This window comes from Pyrgilauda ruficollis, unplaced genomic scaffold (genome assembly GCF_017590135.1).
Source record: "Pyrgilauda ruficollis isolate IOZ18807 unplaced genomic scaffold, ASM1759013v1 scaffold54, whole genome shotgun sequence".
In the NCBI taxonomy this organism is placed as follows: Eukaryota; Metazoa; Chordata; class Aves; order Passeriformes; family Passeridae; genus Pyrgilauda; species Pyrgilauda ruficollis.
This window is the reverse complement of record NW_024527044.1, coordinates 7,529,930-7,547,432: the sequence shown is the minus strand read 5'-3', so window position 1 is coordinate 7,547,432 and position 17,503 is coordinate 7,529,930. Positions and strand designations below refer to the sequence as shown.

Here is a 17,503-nt window from a genome sequence, read left to right as displayed (position 1 = left end):
TGTTTGTGGAAGGAGCAGTTGCACCAATGGACATCACTGGACAAAACAGGCTGTGCAGGGTCACGGTTCTTGCTTAAACATAAATAGGAATGTAAACCAGAATTCCAATATTTCATGCTGGACAAGACATTTGCTTCTTACAGGTCGGCCTGTTTTCCATACCAGGTTTAGATCCATCACAATATCCAGCCAAAAATATCTCCCCCACCACCAAAAACCAGGCTCAAACCACAGCAGCTCCTTGTGTGGAAGTAAAAAAAATGAGTTTCAATTATAATTTTTTCCAAGAAGAAGTTGCAACTGAGCAGGAGAACAATGTTCCTGTGGTTTTACAGAGCAATTTTGTCTTTGTTAATGCTGGTCAGTTTTAATTTCAAAAATGTTGTGGCCTTGCCTATTCAAACTTCCAAACCCAGTGACAAATGCCTGAAGTAGAGGGACACGGTTGAGCAAAGGTGTGGGAAGGGTGAACCATTTGGAATTACTGCAAGAAATTATGTTGCTTCATTTGCTGGAGACACAGCAAAGAGGGAGGGAACAAACTTGCAGTCCACCATGGAATCATGGAATGGTTTGTGTTGGAAAGGAACCTTAAGGGTCAGCTCATTCCAGCTCCCTGTCATGGGCAGGGACACCTTCTATCATCCCAGGGTTTTCCAAGACATGTCCAACCTGGCCTTGGACACGTCCAGGGATGGGACATCCACCATGGGCAGGACAGAGAGTTGTGAGTCTTTCAGTGAAGGAAATTAGTGGTGGTTGTTAGGATGCCATTTTAAGGCTGTGGGAATTGGAGAGCTGGGATAGACTGGTAGGAAGCAGTGGGAATTTCCATCACTGAAAGCTTTGAAGCACAAGTTAGGGGAGTCTCTGAGATTAATGACCTTCGTGGTGCCAGTCCTACATTTCTGCCACCCTGTGGAATACACTTGGCTTCTGAACTGAAATGCGCTTTTCAAAATCACCCCCCTGCATTTCCCCCTCTTTATTTATTTACTTACATACTTTTATTAAATAGTTTTCCAAATTTGACCCAATCTCACTGGCAATTTCTGCTCCTCTGGAAGCCGTGGAATGTGTTACTGATCAAAAAGCAGCGAGCAGCACCCCTGGGGTCCTGTGTGTCAGCCACGTAGGAGACACAGCAGAAATAATAAACACATGGCTCACAAATGAATTCTTTGCTACTTAACGAGCAGAGAAGAATGAAAAATTACTCGGTGTCCAGGATGTCTGGTCTGCCTTGGTGATGGCAGGATCAGGAATGATTTTGGTGGATGAAGGTTGGGTGAAAAACTCTTTGTCACTTGATAAAGGGACCTCACAGCCAAGAGGCAAAAGAGGTGCTTGGCCCCATGCCCAGGTCCCCAGGGTCACAGTTTACTACAGGATGGTGTTTCCTCAATTATGGAAGGTCTCTCTTCTCCATGAAACCTGGGATGGGAAAAAAAAACCGTAACAAAATGCCTGGTGCAGAGGAACTGCTGGACTTCTTTCAGCCCAGACAGCTCCTTGCCCAGCCCCTGAGCCTTGGTGCCATCCAGGCTTATGTGAACAACTTGGGACCATGAAATTTGGGGTAGAAGCTCTCGAAATGTGTCTGTGGGAGGATGATGATTGAGAAGTGGGCTTTGAATAGAGGTTAAATTTGACCTGTGGAAAAATCAAGGGGTCACCTGTAATGCATGATGGAAAGAGGGACAAGTGATGCCAATCTAAGCAGGCAGAGAAATTGATAGAAAAGCTTTAAATTTACTTTTATCTCGATGTTTTTTCCTGGCTGTCTCTTGCATATTTGGCCTTGACCATTTTAGAAGCAGAGGAAGAAGAGCACAGCTGCTTGAGACATTAATGCAGCAGACTTGCACGATTATTATTCTTTTTTTCCAGTGAAAGGTGCCAATACTCGTGGTGTTTGTGTGACAGAACGTTTTGAAAGGTGGTGATTTCCCATGGAATGCTTTTTTTTCCCCTGAAAATTGTGGTGAAAAGTTGGAAAAAGCATTCTAAAAGTCACTCAGTGGTCTGCCAAGGAATAATAACTGTGAATGGAAGGGAATTGTGAATGTGGGACTCTGTACAAGACTTGTCCTAACCAGGTGAGAAGAAATCCTGGTTGTTTTAGTGCAGTACTGCTTGTGCCAGGCAGAGGATGGACACTGGAAAAGCAAGAAACTTTAGGAAATAAGATTTCTTCCAGCTCTGAGGCAATAACTTCAGGCCAGATCAAATGTGAGGTAACCTGAGAGTGGATCAGCCCCATCAATTCAGTGCCATAAATAATGACTTTCTGTAACAAACCTGGTTGTGAGGTTTGGCTTTGTTCTGTCACATTTCTGTCTCCTTCGAGCACCTTAAGGGTGTTTTGGTATTATTTTAATTCTGAAAATCGAGTTAATCTTCTAATTTTGGGTAAGGGATTAAAAAGCAATGGGTTTCTTCTTTCTTTACGAGCATCAGAAAGGAAATAATATTGAGACAAGGTCTTGGCTGCTGCAAATAGTCAGGAATAGTCATGTTGTGAGTATAGGACAAGCTTGGCAGGGAAAACTGGCCTGGGTAGGAGTCACTTTCTCTTTTCAGAAAGGCTTTTCCTCACGGGATCCAGACAAAATCTCTTTGTGGCAATTGCTAGCAGAATATCTCCCAGTTGCCATCAAGCATAACCTGCATTTTCATCCCAGTCTCCAGAGATATCACTGCAAAACCAATGGGATTTAATGATAAATAATGGTAGTGAAACAAGAGGGAACCCATCTTCACCCTGCACTCGGGGCAATCTGGTACCTGGTACTGTGTCTGAGTGTCATCCCAAACACGGGGATGAGATCAGGGAAAATCCTCTGTTTTCCTTAAAATCAGGGAAAAAGGGATAGCCAGTCTCTTGCAAAGCAGAGATCCAACAGGAGGGCGGTGAAATCAGGATAGACTTTACATAAACATGATAAACATACATAGATAAATATAATCCACCACAGGAGCCACCACAGCTCCTGTAGAATGGGGATCACCAGGAGTTTGGATGCAGCCACCAAAATTTTAAGAGGGGGAGGAGCTCCAATATTGCCTGTTTTAGTAGTTGAGATGCTGCCTTGGCGTTCAAAAAGTCCTCGGAGAGCTTCAAAAATGAACTCTCAAAATGGAGTCTGGTGGGTTGGTTGTAACACATCAGTGTCTTCCAAGAGCAGCAGGACACTGTAAATAAGCTGCTAGAGGTGTGGGAACAGGGAGGTTCTGATGGTAAATGAGACTACTCATTCCTAAAAGGGAAGAGAAAAGCTTGGCCAGCCTGTGAAAACAAAGTCTAGAGGAAATGAGCTGCCCAGCTTTTGCAGCAGCAGGATAGGGAAGCAGTCCTGGGGGCCAGCTAGGAAAGCAGGGGTACCTTCATCCTCCTGGTGGGCTCAGTTCAAAGCTGGAGTTGTTTCTGCAGCAGAAATCCCAACAGGAATGCCTTTGTGTCAGTGTGAAATGGATAAAATGCCACGGGATGGGCACTGCTGCACAAGGAGGCCGTGCAGGTGCCACCACTGCACAAGTCTGGCAGTGGGGTCATCCTGGTGGGCTGTGGGGTCATCTGCAGGGAGGCTTTCCCAGGAATGGCTTCAAACTGACAGAGAGTAGGTTTAGATTGGATATTAGAGAGAAATTCTTCCCTGTAATGGTGGTGAGGCCCTGGCACAGGTTGCCCAGAGAAGATGTGGCTGCCCCTGGATCCCTGGAAGAGTTCAAGGCCAGGATGGACAGGGCTTGGATCAGCCTGGGATAATGGAAGGTGTTCCTGCCCATGGGAAGGTGTGGCACTGAAGGATCCTTAAGGTCCCTTCGGACCCAAACTATTTTGTGATTCTATAATTCCATGATTTCACACTCGTGTCAGGGCCTGCAAAGGCACTGGAGAACATCTGGGGGCTGACGTATGAAAACAGGGTGGAAGCCACCACCAGAAAGACCCTGCTTGTCTGGGTGAGATCACAGCCTGTGCTTTCAGGTTGGGGAAACAGGGACAGATGGAGCCCATCTGGAGTGACTGGGAGCTGCAAATGAGAGACTTTTTCCCTTTTTAGTGCTTTTTTTCACAAACTTTCTCAGGGTTCCCCCTCCAGCTGCTTTCAGAGGACATCCCTGGGCTGAGGAAGCAAATTTTCTGGGCTTCCAGAAGCTCCATCTCGTGGCCATGAGATTCCCAGGCTGGAGGAAACAGTGTGGGCCCAAGGATGAAGGGATGTGCTCCAGGTGACACACAGGATAACTTAGATACCAGAAAGACCTCCCTGGGATGCAGTAGGCCAACCACAGCACACCCAATCCTTTTTATTTTTAATTCTTACTTTTGAGCTGCTTGAACTGTGGCCATCACTGGCAGGGCTTTTGCAGCAGGCGGCTGCAGCTGCTGGGTTTCCCCGCTGTCAGCAGTGGGAATGCGTGTCAGAGCAGAAGCAGGTTTCTATCTGGAGCTGCCACGCTGTCGCCCTGTTCCCAGGATGACTTGGCAGACACTACAGCAGTGCTCAGCCTTTGCTGCACCTCGTGGTAGCTCCTCCTTCCCACCTCGGTGGTGGATGACAGCATCTTTCTAAAAGAGCAACTTCCCTTTTCACAGGGATAGGAAGTGAAGCTCATTTAGCAAAGAGAGGTTGCCCACCAAATGGCGAGGCCCTGTCTTAAAGCTCAAAGCCCTCCACCTAACCTGACACTGCCCTCTTCTTCCCCAGCCCCAAACCTGAGGAGCTCCACCTCCATCCCCTGCCCTCAGCTGGAGGAGAATTGGGAAGGGAAAATGGGAATTGACAAGGGGGAAGTCTGGCAAATCTGCAAGGGCTTCCTCATTTCTGTGTCTCTAAGAGCAGGCACACCTGAGACCTGCTGGGCTGAGTGTCTGTCCTGGTTGTCTTCAGTGTCACCCAGGCTTGGAGGGTGTCAGAGGATGGTGCCAGGCTCTTTTCAGTGGTGCCCAGCCATAGGATGAGCAGAAATGGACATAAAATAAACCACAAGAAGTTCCACCTCAACCATGATGAAGCAATTCTTTATGTTGAGGGTGTCAGAGCACTGAAACATCTGCCCAGGGAGGGCGTGAAGTTTCTTCTTTGGAGACATTCCAAACCCACCTGGTCATGTTCGTGTGCCACCTGTTACAGGTGATCATGCCTTAGCAAGAGGGTTTGACTGGCTGATCTCCAGAGGCCCTTTCCAATCCCAAACTATTCTGAGATTCGGGGATTCTGGGATTTAGAGATTCTGAGAGTCTGTGCTGACCCTCCAGGGTGATGGTCTCAGTGTGACCCCCAAGGACTTGCAGGCCCCTGTGTATGGCCCAGACAGCCTTGCAGCCTTCCATGGGGTTGTCTTCCTTTGTCAGGAGCACAGCTGCAGAGCCAAGGCTGCTTCCCATCCCATGCTTCCAGAGGGGGCACCAGCCACGAGAACCTTGGGGCAGCTGCCCCCATCTCACACATCATCGTGTCCTCAGCCACCCTCTTGTTGTTCTTGTGTCCTGTGGCTGGTAAAGGTCCTCTGCCATGACCTCAGCTCAGATCTACCCTGTGAAGCTTTTCCTCCTGTAAACAACATCACCAGTGTGGGGTGACCTTTAGCTTGTGCATCACTCCCGGCAGATGTTGGCTCGTGTTTGTCCTGCTCAGTGGGGGCAGCTGAAGTGTAAACGATGTGAGGTCATCCCAGCCTCGAGCTGGCTGACACCAAGCGTCCTTTTCCCTCCTGCTGTCACTTACAACGCAAAGATGACGCCATGCAATTTCCCACAGAGGTGTACATAGTGGTTTTTGGGGGCCATGTGTTTGCAACAGCTTAAAAAAATACACTGAAAACACTGCAGAGGAGTCAGCTCATTACACATCCACCATGGGAAGCCTCTACAGAAACAAATCCTGCTTCTTATACAACATTTATCTCCCAGGACATAGTTTCAGTCTCTCAATTGAACATGCTGAGGCAAAGTGAGAAAGTCACTTCCTCAGAGCGACCCACAAGTCCCTGACCAGTCTTAATTCGTTAGACCACGCTGCTATGGTCGAGTAGGTTCATAGAGGGATGGAGCTGGCTGGAACAAGATGTGTTTCATCAGTAAAAGGTCTTTTTTTTTAGTGACAGAAAGGAAAGATCATTGCAAAGCCAGTTTGTTGGGTTGTTTCCTAAAATTTGGTTGTTTTAATAGTGGAAGCACATCCATTCACAGTCATTTTCACTGCTTTTATTGACAGCTGTTAATAGCCTGTGGCATTTGCTGGGGTTTGTGTCTGGATTCTCTTTGTGTTTCTCGCCTTCCTCATTGTTATTTTCATTGGCCAGGTTGTCTGGGAAGTGCAACTCCCAGTCCCTCCCAGGTGATCATTTTTATAATCAAAATAGAGCAAGGAATCCTTAGGGGGGGAGAAAAGAGTCAGTTCTGACACAAAGACCTGATTAAAAAAAGAAATCCCATTAAAAGCATTTGCAAAACCAGGCTGCTCCTGCGGTCGGTGGGTGTAAAGCTGTTGGTCTCATGGATGGTGTGGATGTGGTGGAATCCAGAGACCTCTGAAAGAAAAAATTGGGAAGGGCCTTCAGCCCCATGGAGCATCTGTCATGGGTCCGACCAGTGGCTCGTGCGTCCTCGGATCGTGTCCCCCGGAGCAGCAGCGTGGGAAGCAGGCAAGTTGGGAACATCCCACCCCCATCCACATTCCCCTGAGGGTGGGGAGAGGCACAGCAGGTTTTTCTCTGTCTTCATCCACCCTTCTGTTCCTCCTTGTCCTATTTCCTCTCCTCCCCACAATCTGTGGGTTAAGGAGATGATGGAGGCACTTCCTAGCTCCTGCTGGATCCGGCGCCGAGGGATGGTTTGCAGGGATGTTGTTCCTTTGGTCTCCTGCAAAAGGAGGGGAAGACAAAGAAGTGCCAGGTGTGCACATCCTGGCAATCCCATCCCCCCCATTCTCCCAGGGCCTGGAGGGGAAGAGAGGTTTTGTGTGCGGGGAAGGCTGACAGGAGATGGACACAGCTGTGATGAGTAGGGAAGTGCTCTGACATCCTATTGCTATTCCTGACACGCAGCTGGAGGCGTTCAGGTGGGGAATTGGAGATGTACATCCTTCCCTATAGCCCTTTGCCTCCGCTGAGTGTGGTGGGAGGGAGCATCATTCCCTCTGAGACCCGACCCAAGGAACTGAATTTCTGAGCACCAGCCTGCCACCAGGTTCATTTCTCCTCTTGGTCCTATAAAATGCTGTCCCCTTCCTAGGAAAAGTCATCCTCTGGAATGCAGGGCCTCCAGGAAGGGCCTTCCCCAGGGCAGAAGTTTGGGTGACCACATATAAAGGTGTGGAGCCCATCCATCTCCTCATGTTCTCAGGGCTGGGAGGGCCAGGACGTCCCCACATCCCTACAGATTCCTGTGATGTGTCCTCCAGGTGCTGTGGAATGGAGCATCAGGGATTCTGGCCAAGGGAGCATGGCCTGTGCCCACTTCCAGAGGGTTTGGATGTCAGATAGGGGTGGCCTGTGGAGGGGATTTCTCCCTGCTGTTCCCCTGCTCACCCAGGACCCATCCACAGTTTGGCCTACACCAACACTGGGCAGAGAGAGGTTTGAGTTGAAATTTGAATTGAAATTCCGGGCTCTGCAGAAAGTGCTATTGGGCAGTGCAGTTTTGTCATAGAACCTGTCCCTCCTGAAGAACCCCAGAGTGGCTGCAGGTACCCAGAGGGATGTGCCTCATTCTCCTGGACCCATCCTCCTCCTTGCCCACTCCAGTGCATCCCACAGCCCCTGAGTCCTGCAGAGACATTCCCAGCAGACATACCACCTTGCTGCCTGGGCTGAGCTCATGAGGGAAGCATGAAGGGAGGTGGGATAAGCAGTCTGCCCTCCTGCTTTTCCCCTCTCCAAGACCCTGAGCCCTGGCTCTGTTTCCTGGCCCGCAGCCTCCTGCAGCCCAGCCGAGCATCCGTCGGCTTCCAGCGGGATGCAAAGCTCAATGTAAGCAGCCATTTTTCCTCCAGACAGATGTTTTGATTAGGGAATGACCACTCTGGCAACAGGAGGCTGTTTTCTTCTTCTGGAATGAGCAAGAAGCTTTTATTATCTTCTTCTCTTTATTTTTTTTTTAATTCCCTGTCAAAAGACTTTCTGTGTCTGCTTAAACTCAAGGTTCTGGAAATCTGTGTGCTCCCACACCCCCCCAGCCTCACACAGCCTTCTCCCAGAGATTGTCCCAGCTCTTCAGAAAGACCTGGAACAGATGGATTTTTTGCTTGTTTCATTGCTTGGGCCAGGTTCACCTGCAAATCATGGCCTAAGAAAAATGGTAGATTTAGGGCAGTTATAAATTGTAATAGAAATGGAAAGCTGGCTTGGATTGTAGCAGGAGACCCTAAAACAAGCCAGTGGGCTTCAGTCTCTTTCCTGACATGTGTACCACTCACTTTGGGATAAATTACAGGAGCACAAAGCTCCTGGATTTGTTCATCTGCCCTGGGCTGCCAGGGAACAGATATTTCCAAGGCAATTCGGCCACACTGGCTGTGCTCAAGAATGGGGCCTGGACAGAATTCAAGCCAGGGAGATGGGATGCCCTGGAATGGGGAAGGAGGAGGATGGGGCCAAGAGAAGGAGGCAGCTACAGTTGCTTTGGTGTTCTTTGGTTGTGCAGTTTTAAGATGGATCAGCCTCAACCTCAGCACCTCACCACGGTGGGAGAGCCCAGCTGCTCCTGGGGGTTCTTCACCTTCCCTTCACCAGAGTGTTTGACAGAGTCTTCATTGCACAAATACAATCTGGTATCCATCAAAGATCAGGACTGAAACGGGGTCTGAACACTGCCAGTAGTATATTCCCAGTTCTCTGGTGAGGATGCAACATGGAAACCCAACATTTGCTTCACTCCCCAGCAAGAACCAGGATGCTTCTTCCTCTGGGCTCTCCAGCTCTTCACGGAGACTTCCTGCAGTGCTGGAATCATGGAATCACAGAATGGCTTGGTTTGGATTGGAAGGGACCTTAAAGCCATGGGCAGGTCGACCTTCCACTAGACCAGGTTGCTCCAAAGCTCACCCACCCTGGCCTTGAACACTTCCAGGGATGGGACAGCCAGATTTTGGCCACCACATCACAGAGGATGGCTGTAGCCTCCACCTTCTGCCTCTGAGAAAGACCTTGCTAATGGTTTTAATGCTCTTTATAGCACAGCACATTGGTTTGGAGCTGTCTTCTTACCTCCTCTTAGCAACAAAGCTGCAAATTATTTCAAAATATGAGCTAAAAAGGACTTGACAGAAACCCAGCAGAAGTAGAAAATGGTCACAGCAAAAACTGCTTCAGTAGCAAATCTTTCTTCTTATTTAAGGAGCTGATCCATCAAGATCTTCAGTAATTCTTCAGTTTTGTGACTTGCAAAGCAGTCCAAGGGTGCCAGGTCAGGAAATGTTCTGAAAAACTACATTATTGAGGGGAAAGAGAATTGAATGCATCTGTGATGCTCTAAGAACTGGAGGAAATTATTTTTACTGAACTTTCTCACTCCTTGTTGATGCAAAATGCAAATCTGGAACACTTAAATTATTGCATCTGAAGTGAATTGATTTCAGCAATTCTTTCAGGAGAGGGGAGGACTTGCAAAGAGAAAGCTAGCATTTAAAACCTTTCATAATAGGCTAGATCTGCATTTTCAAAGTAATTTTTTTAGGGTTTTTGAACCCATTTCCTTTTAAAAATGTGTTCTTAAAAAAATAGACATTCGTAAGTTTTTAAATGAATTAAAATATCCGAACTTGCTGAACTGTTAAAACACTGTGTCGCACCCACCACAGAATCTGGATGGAAAGGGGGCTCATTTTGTGATTTCAGTAGGTTTAGGGGTTTTTTTTTTGGAGCTGCCCTCAGAGTGAAACTCTATTGACTTACTTGGGCATTAACCTCTTTTTTCCATGGCAGTTTCATGGGGTTGAGGCAAATGGTGATCCAAGACTTCTGCTTTTCTGCTCAGTTTGGTCTTGTTTCCTTTCCTATACTCGCCTATGCACTCTCAAGGCTGCCTGTCAGTGTCCTCCACATCCCTCTTGCAGAAGGTGCTGGATCCTCACCAGAAATGACTTTAGATCTCTTTTTCCCTGGTAGAGGAAAGCAGCCAAAGGCAGTAGGTGTTGCAGGGCTTTCATTGTGAAAATGAAACGGGCAAAGATTTGAAATGACACAGCCCAAGGCAAGGGTGTGAAACTGACTCCAGGGAGGTTTAGGCTGGATATTAAAGAAAGTTCTTCCCCCAGAGGGTGATCAGGCACTGAACAGGCTCCCCAGGGAATGGTCAGAGCCCCAAGGCTGCCAGAGCTCAGGGAGCGTTTGGACAATGCTCTCAGGGATGCACAGCTCCAGGGAGGTTTAGGCTGATATTATTGGCAAGTTCTTCCCCCAGAGGGTGATCAGGCACTGAACAGGCTCCCCAGGGAATGGTGAGAGCCCCAAGGCTGCCAGAGCTCAGGGAGCGTTTGGACAATGCTCTCAGGGATGCACAGCATGGGATTGTTGGGGTGTCTTGGGTAAGGCCAGGAGCTGGATCGATGATCCTTGTGGGTTCCAATATTCTGTGATTCTAAGCTCTTCAAAGAGCTCCCTTTGACTCATTCCTTCAGAAACCCTTGAGCCTGCACCCACCTCTCTGTAGCCAATGGTTGGATATTAGGTTGGATATTATTGGCAAGTTCTTCTCCCAGAGGGTGATCAGGCACTGACCAGGCTCCCCAGGGAATGGTGAGAGCCCCAAGGCTGCCAGAGCTCAGGGAGCGTTTGGACAATGCTCTCAGGGATGCACAGAATGGGATTGTTGGGGTGTCTTGGGTAAGGCCAGGAGCTGGATCGATGATCCTTGTGGGTTCCAATATTCTGTGATTCTAAGCTCTTCAAAGAGCTCCCTTTGACTCATTCCTTCAGAAACCCTTGAGCCTGCACCCACCTCTCTGTAGCCAAAATGCCACCTCAACTACCCCTGTGAAGGCTGCTAAAATTGCATTCTATCATTCCCCAATGTGGGCACCCAGCTTGAACCCCAGTTTTATGGGCTCATACATCCAGTGTTCCTGTGACCTGCACGTCTGTCCCACAAATTCAGGGCTGGCTGCACCACAGGGCTCGTTGTCCTTGTGTCTATTGGCTTCTTCAGCAATTAGTTGTTCTCTTCCAGGAACAACTAATATTCTTTACTCATGACCTAGCAGCAGCTAAGCTGGACTCATAAAATTGTAGAATATCCTGAGTTGTAAGGAGCACATAAGGGTCATTGAGTCCAGCTCCTGGACCTGCACAGGACCACCCCAAGAATTCCATCATTTTGTTTATGAAGCTGTTTTATGCTACATGTTTTTATGCATATAGGATTTTAAAATCCCAGAATGGTTTGGGTGGGAAGGAACCTTAAAGACCATCCCATTCCACCCCCTGACATGGGCAGGGACATCTTTTGCCTTCCCAGGTTGCTCCATGCCCTGTCCAGCCTGGCCTTGGACACTTCCCGGGTTCCAGGGGCACCTCTGGGCACCCTGTGCCAGGCTCTCCCCACCCTCACATGGAAGAATTTCTTCTGTATATCAGACCTAAATTTCCCCTCCTTCAGTTTAAACCTGTTGCTCCTTGTCCTATCACTCCATTCTCTGATGAAGAGCAATGTGGAAAAAACTTTGTGTTGCCTTAAAACTTTTTTGTTCTGGTTGTTCTGCTTTGACTTTTGGTCACTTTAAAAAGAACTCGTTTTGGAAGCTTGAAGAAAAAAAGTTTCCCTTCTCTTAGTTATTAAATAAAACCAATATTTTTAGATCAGAAATACTATAAATTCACAAAAGGAAATTTCTATGATTTTCTGAGTTGTTGTGCTCTCCCCAGCACTCCTTTCCACTGGAAAAAAAAAAGTAAAAACAGGGTGGGAGGACTATTCTAAGTGGCATTTCTCATTTGTTTTTTCTTGTGAAGATAATTTTTAAAAGCATTAATCAGAAGCGAAACACATTGTCATGACGCACACTCAACTCAGCCACCTTTATTTTTGAAAATAAAATTACTTTTTACCAATCTAAGGTTCCACCAGCTGTGACATGGGAACCAGCAGCTCGCTGTATCCAGAAACATTTGCCTGCAGGACTTATTTTGGGTTTTTAAAACACCTGCTGGCCCAAAGGACGGTGGCTTTGGCTGCCAAAGGTGTTGGAGGTGACTGGAAGAGTGGGACTGGTGGATTTTGTAGGGACTGTGAATCCTCAGCGCTGTTCAAACCCCTTCTGTGTGTGGGTGGGAGCGAGTGACCTTTGTGGGAAGCTTGACTCGAGGTGGGCTGTGTTGTTCCCCTCTCTGAGCTGCTTTTGCACGGCTGTGTCTCCAACACGTGCGTGGGGACAAAGCTGAGCCTGTGCAAGGCTGCAGAGAGGTGTTTCCAGTCTCAGCAGGGTGCAGAAAGGGCTGCAACGTCCCCACGGGGGTGCACAGGTCAAGTTGTGGTCCCCACTCCTCTCAAACCCTGCCAGAGGAGCTGGAATGGTCCCAAGCCCCTGGTTGGACTTGCTGAGGTTGATGTTCCTCCAGGCCTTTCCTATTCTGCCACCACTGGGTACCAGCCTAGTTGAAAGAAGATTCTTGGCCCAGTGGGAGAAGTAGGACACAGTGATGGTGTGGATGATTATGATTAGATTTATAGATAATACAATAAATATTGCCAATGAATATCTAAATAATAGCTCCATCATCTGTTACAGTGGTTGCAGTGTCACCAGGTCATAGTTTATCTTGTTGAGCCATGAGACCTCCTTGCTTTCTAAACTGCTCAAAGAAATCCAAGTGTGGCTCACTCCACTTAGTCTCAGATTTGGTCTATGACTAAAGCATTACAATGTAAGCAAGTTCAGCTGGAAATGTACAGATTTTCAGTCTTTGGCCCTGCAGAATTCACAATTGCAAAGCACCTATGGAGCTACTTTAGGATTTATCTCTGTATTTGACCAGAACTGAGAGCTTTTACTCACCCACCCAAAAGTTCCCCATCTTTGGGCTGGATGTTCTGCAGGTGTCCCTGCCAGGTGAAGACCCATCCAGAAGCTGCCTTCCCTCTTGGAAGATCAGTTGGTCCGGAGAGTCCAATCTCCAACAGCATTTTTTTACCCTTTTGCAGGCCCCCAAATAATCACAAACATTAATAATAATAATAATAATAATAATAATAATAATAATAATAATAATAATAATGTTCTATTTTTTAATGTATTCCATTAATTATGTGAGCACCTGGTGTTCTTATGATTGGACAAATTACATTGCCTGACACAGAGCGGAAGGGGAGAGGGAGGATGTGTGTGGGAGGATATATTTGATGGCCAAAATATCTTTCGTTGCCATCACACATTGAGAGCAACTGAAAACCCCAAAAAAAGCATCCATAATCCTGTAGGTGTCAATCCTCCCGTAAGATCATCCTTGTGACATGACTGGCAGTCAAAGCAAATTGCTGACTCGTGCTGTATCTCACACTCCCTAAATCTGCCAAAAATATGGCAGTTGCATGAATTATCTCTCATTTGGGAGCAGAGTATATCAAAGATCCCAGGATTTTCCAGTGAGACCATAACAAGGACAACAAATCAATGCCAAACATGTAGGTGGATTTTCTGTCTTTCACAGTTGCTAATGAGTGATAGCTGAAACTTATCCATTGTCCAGCCTTGACTTTAAATGATACCTTGCTTTTCCCTGCTGCTGGAAGAAAAAAAAAAAAAAAAAAAGAAGAAAAAATAAGAAAAAAGAAAATTAAAGCCACTCTTGTGGCAAAAAACCCATGATCCAGAATCTGAAATCCTGGCACAAAGTTATGAGTGGAAAAGCAGGAAAAGTTTCCCTAATAAATCATGTGCCATTGCACCACCAGATCTGCTAAGCAGAGCGAGTTCTGGGTACAACCCGGAGGCTGCCAAATAAAAATGAAATTGCTGCAGGAACTGCTCTGGTTGATTTAATAGGTGAAACTCCCGCTCCAACTGTGCTGTCAGTGCCTGGAGAGGAGCTGAGGCCTGGGGACAGATGGATGGGCCATCTGTAAACCCAGGTCAAAGGAAATCTCAGAGATGAAAAAAGTTTTGGATGGGGGAAAGTGTGTATTGGGCTATCCTGAAATATTTCAATATTTCCTTCTATTTTGCATACCTTATCAGTAATAATAAAAATAAAGCAGAAGGGAAAATACATTTAAAAAAAAACAACAAACCAAACTTACAATATTGTGGTGGCTTCATTAGAAACCTCATTTTAGAGTCCCAGATTTTAAAATATTACATCTGTGCTAGAAAGCAAAAAAAAAAAAAGTTGCTTTTACTGGAATATTTTTCCCTGTGAGTCTGGCTTGCTGAGAGCTTTTCTGAACACATTGGTTGGAATCTGACTACCAAGAGACAGTGCCAGACTGACATTTGGGGGTTGTCCCTGGACCTGAGGCCCCTGATCCTCCATGATCACTGCAGACCTTGAGGTATTTTGGCAGAAATAGGAGTCAATGTGTCTCTGCACAGAGACACGTCTCTGCACTTCAGAGTTTGAATTTTGGGAGTTTTGGGCATGTAGCCCACACCTTCCAAAGCCTTTGGTTCAAAGCAGGAGTGGGGCAGACTTTGGCACTGGAAGTTGCACTTCAGCAAAGCTGGCTTCATCTATTCCTTCATTTTTGAGGCTCCAAGAAGAGTTTGGCCATTTTGGCTACCCAGACCCATTATTATCCTTGAATTCCAGACTGGAGCTGAAATTACATTTCTAGGATGAAAGTCAAACAGTCCTCAAGCCCAAGTTTGGAATCCTTAACGCAGACCAGATGATGATCCATGGAAAGGGCTTGATTCATTAGTGTCTAGTGATCCTTGGGGTGTCCAGGAGGTCTGAGACATCCATAGGGTAGAGGGAAACCTAATCCATGATTTCTGGGAGACCCACACCTTGTGAGACCTCAGAGCACATCACAAAGTACCAGAGTACTGCAGCTGGATGAGACAAGCCCTCAGCCCACACTTTACAGGCAGGATGGATGCAGGCTGCACCACATTTCTTAAACTTCTCACAGTATTCCAAAGGGCCAGAGGGGTCCTGTGGCTTCCTGGACAAATCAAGTGTGAGCCTGAGCTGCTGAAATGTGGGGAACAGTGGGACTGGTTCCCTGCAAGGTGTGGTCACATCCGCGCGCTGGCCCGGCTGCGTGGGAGGGACAGGAGCTGCAGAAAGCCCTGAGCTGCCTGAGGTGACTCGTTCTTGGGCCAGGGACTGTGGGACCCTCCTGAAGCCCTGGTGCAGCTGACCAGCTCAGCACAGGGCTGTTGATAAATCCATCTTCATCCTTCCAGCATCACCCAGCCCTGGAGCAAGTGCGATGTCAGACGGGGATCTCTGAGTTGGAGAGGGGACATATCCAAAGCAGTCATTTGAGCCTCTTTTTCTTATTTTTCTGGTGACTTGTAGTGTCTGTTTGAACCTCATTTGCAAAGTGTGAAACACTAGAGTCATGTGGGAACAGAAACCGTGGGATTCACAGGGTCCAAGGTAGCAGAGGACTGTAGACAGGATGGTTTTCGACTCCTCTCTTCACTGTGCCATCGTCCTGCATTCTGATTTTCTCCAGCTTCTTCTTCATGAATGCAAAATTTGTCCCTCAGTGCCTGCACCTTTCCCCAAAAGCAGTCTCATTTAAAAAAATTTCTGCTCTTCCTTCCAGGATGGGGTTGTTTGGCAGCAAAAATCAGCTGATGCCCAATGAGAAACACACTTCTGGGGGCAATACAAAAAGCAAGGGCAAACCTCCTCCTGCCCCACCCAAGGTAAGCCTGCAGTTTTGTGTCCTTTTGGGATCCCCCCACAGCTCAGTTGATATCTGGGGTGATGCAGTCAATATTTAGAATCAGAGAATCACAGAAATATTTGGGTTGGAAAGAACCTGAAAGTCTATCCAGTTCCACCCCCTGCCATGGGCAGGGACACCTTCCACTATCCCAGGTTGCTCCAAGCCCTGTCCAACCTGGATTTGGATACTTCCAAGGATGGGGCAGCCACAGCTTCTCTGGGAAACCTGGTCCTCCCAGCTGATGGACAGGGGTGGGAAGGGATCTGAGGAACCTCTGTATATTTAAAACCCCTAAAATACTGTGTATTGAAATATCTTCTCATCAGCACTTTGAAGCCCAAGCTGATGTTGCTGACTTGCAAGATGGGTCAGATTCAGGCTAAGATTCAAAGTTGCAAACCACAATGGAAACTTCGCCACTGTGAGTCCTCAGCGGGCTCAGTAAAGAGGGTCTGCAGCCACTCTGTGTTGGGGTGAGCTGAGACTCAGCAATGCTGGGCATCTGCTGCTCCCTTTCCCCTCCCTCAGCCTCTGCTGGCATGGACCTAGAGCAGGAAGGAACTAGGGAAGGATTTAGGAGACCTCAAATGACAAACTTGTTTAAGCTTTGTAAGTCACTTTGCCTCTGTTGCTGTCCAAAGGACAAGAAGTTGTTTTGTCTTTCCTTGTCCCTGCCAGTCCAGCAGCCAGCACAAGAGAAACTCGAGGTGCAGCTCTCATGTGAAGACCATCTCGAGCCTTGGGAGAGGGGAGGAATTGCAAATCATTGCTTTTTATGACAGCTGGAGATGTTTTTCACTCCTTTACTTTCATTCCTGAGTTCTCCCACGGCTATTCAGCCCAGTTTTCATGACAGTAGATGTCAGATTGACCAAGAAGATGTTATTTTCCTAAATTTCCTTCTCTCCAGCTCACTGGAGAGGAGCCACTATCAGTATAAATACAGTATCACTGACCACCTTCTGCCATTCGTTATTTTTTGCCACAGGCACTCAGCTCTCACATGTCAGGGGAAATCCAAATTTCTTCCACTTAAATGAGAAATGGCAGCAGATGAGCAGCTCTCCCACCCCACACTGCTGCTAAGCTGGGGTGAAAGGGTGGTGCAGGCAGAAAACACAAGGTGTTTTTAGTTCTGTGTCTGTATTTTACCGCTTTTGCACGTGTATAAAAATACCCAGTGTGGTCAAACACCCACCATAGGCACTGTAAGGTGGGTGAAGGCCAGTTTCAAACTGTTATCCCCCAAAACAAGGTGGTTCCATCCCAGCCTATTTGCAATGATCTGTGGACAATTTGCCAGTTCCAGCAGCAGGGCCAAACCAAACCAGGAACAAAGTAAACATTTTAAAATTGTGCCCAGATGAGTTGCAGTAACTCGTTGCTATTTAATTTCACAGTCTGCAATTTCCTCCTGAGGGACAGTGGAGGGGCAGCTGCAATCTCTGCTCTCTGTGACCAGCGACAGGACCCAAGGGAACAGCTGGAGCTGTGTCAGAGGAGATTTAGTCTGGATATTGGGAAAAGCTTCTTCCCCCAGAGGGTGTTGGGCACTGAGCAGGCTCCCCAGGGAAACTCCCAAGGCTGCCAGAGCTCCAGGAGCATTTGGACAATGCTCTGAGGCACGGGGTGGGATTTTTGGGGTCTCTGTGCAGG

At 47.4% G+C, this 17,503-nt stretch overlaps 1 protein-coding gene across 1 annotated transcript in view; it reads left to right on the top strand.

The window, feature by feature from the left end:
* Nucleotides 1-6,574: 6,574 nt before the first annotated feature.
* Nucleotides 6,575-17,503, top strand: part of BLK (BLK proto-oncogene, Src family tyrosine kinase) — a 35,538-nt gene continuing 24,609 nt past the window's right edge. The window contains exons 1-2 of the mRNA XM_041480871.1: nt 6,575-6,654; nt 15,722-15,824. Of these exons, the coding sequence (XP_041336805.1) occupies nt 6,575-6,654; nt 15,722-15,824 (183 nt within the window). The remainder of the gene's footprint in view (nt 6,655-15,721; nt 15,825-17,503) is intronic.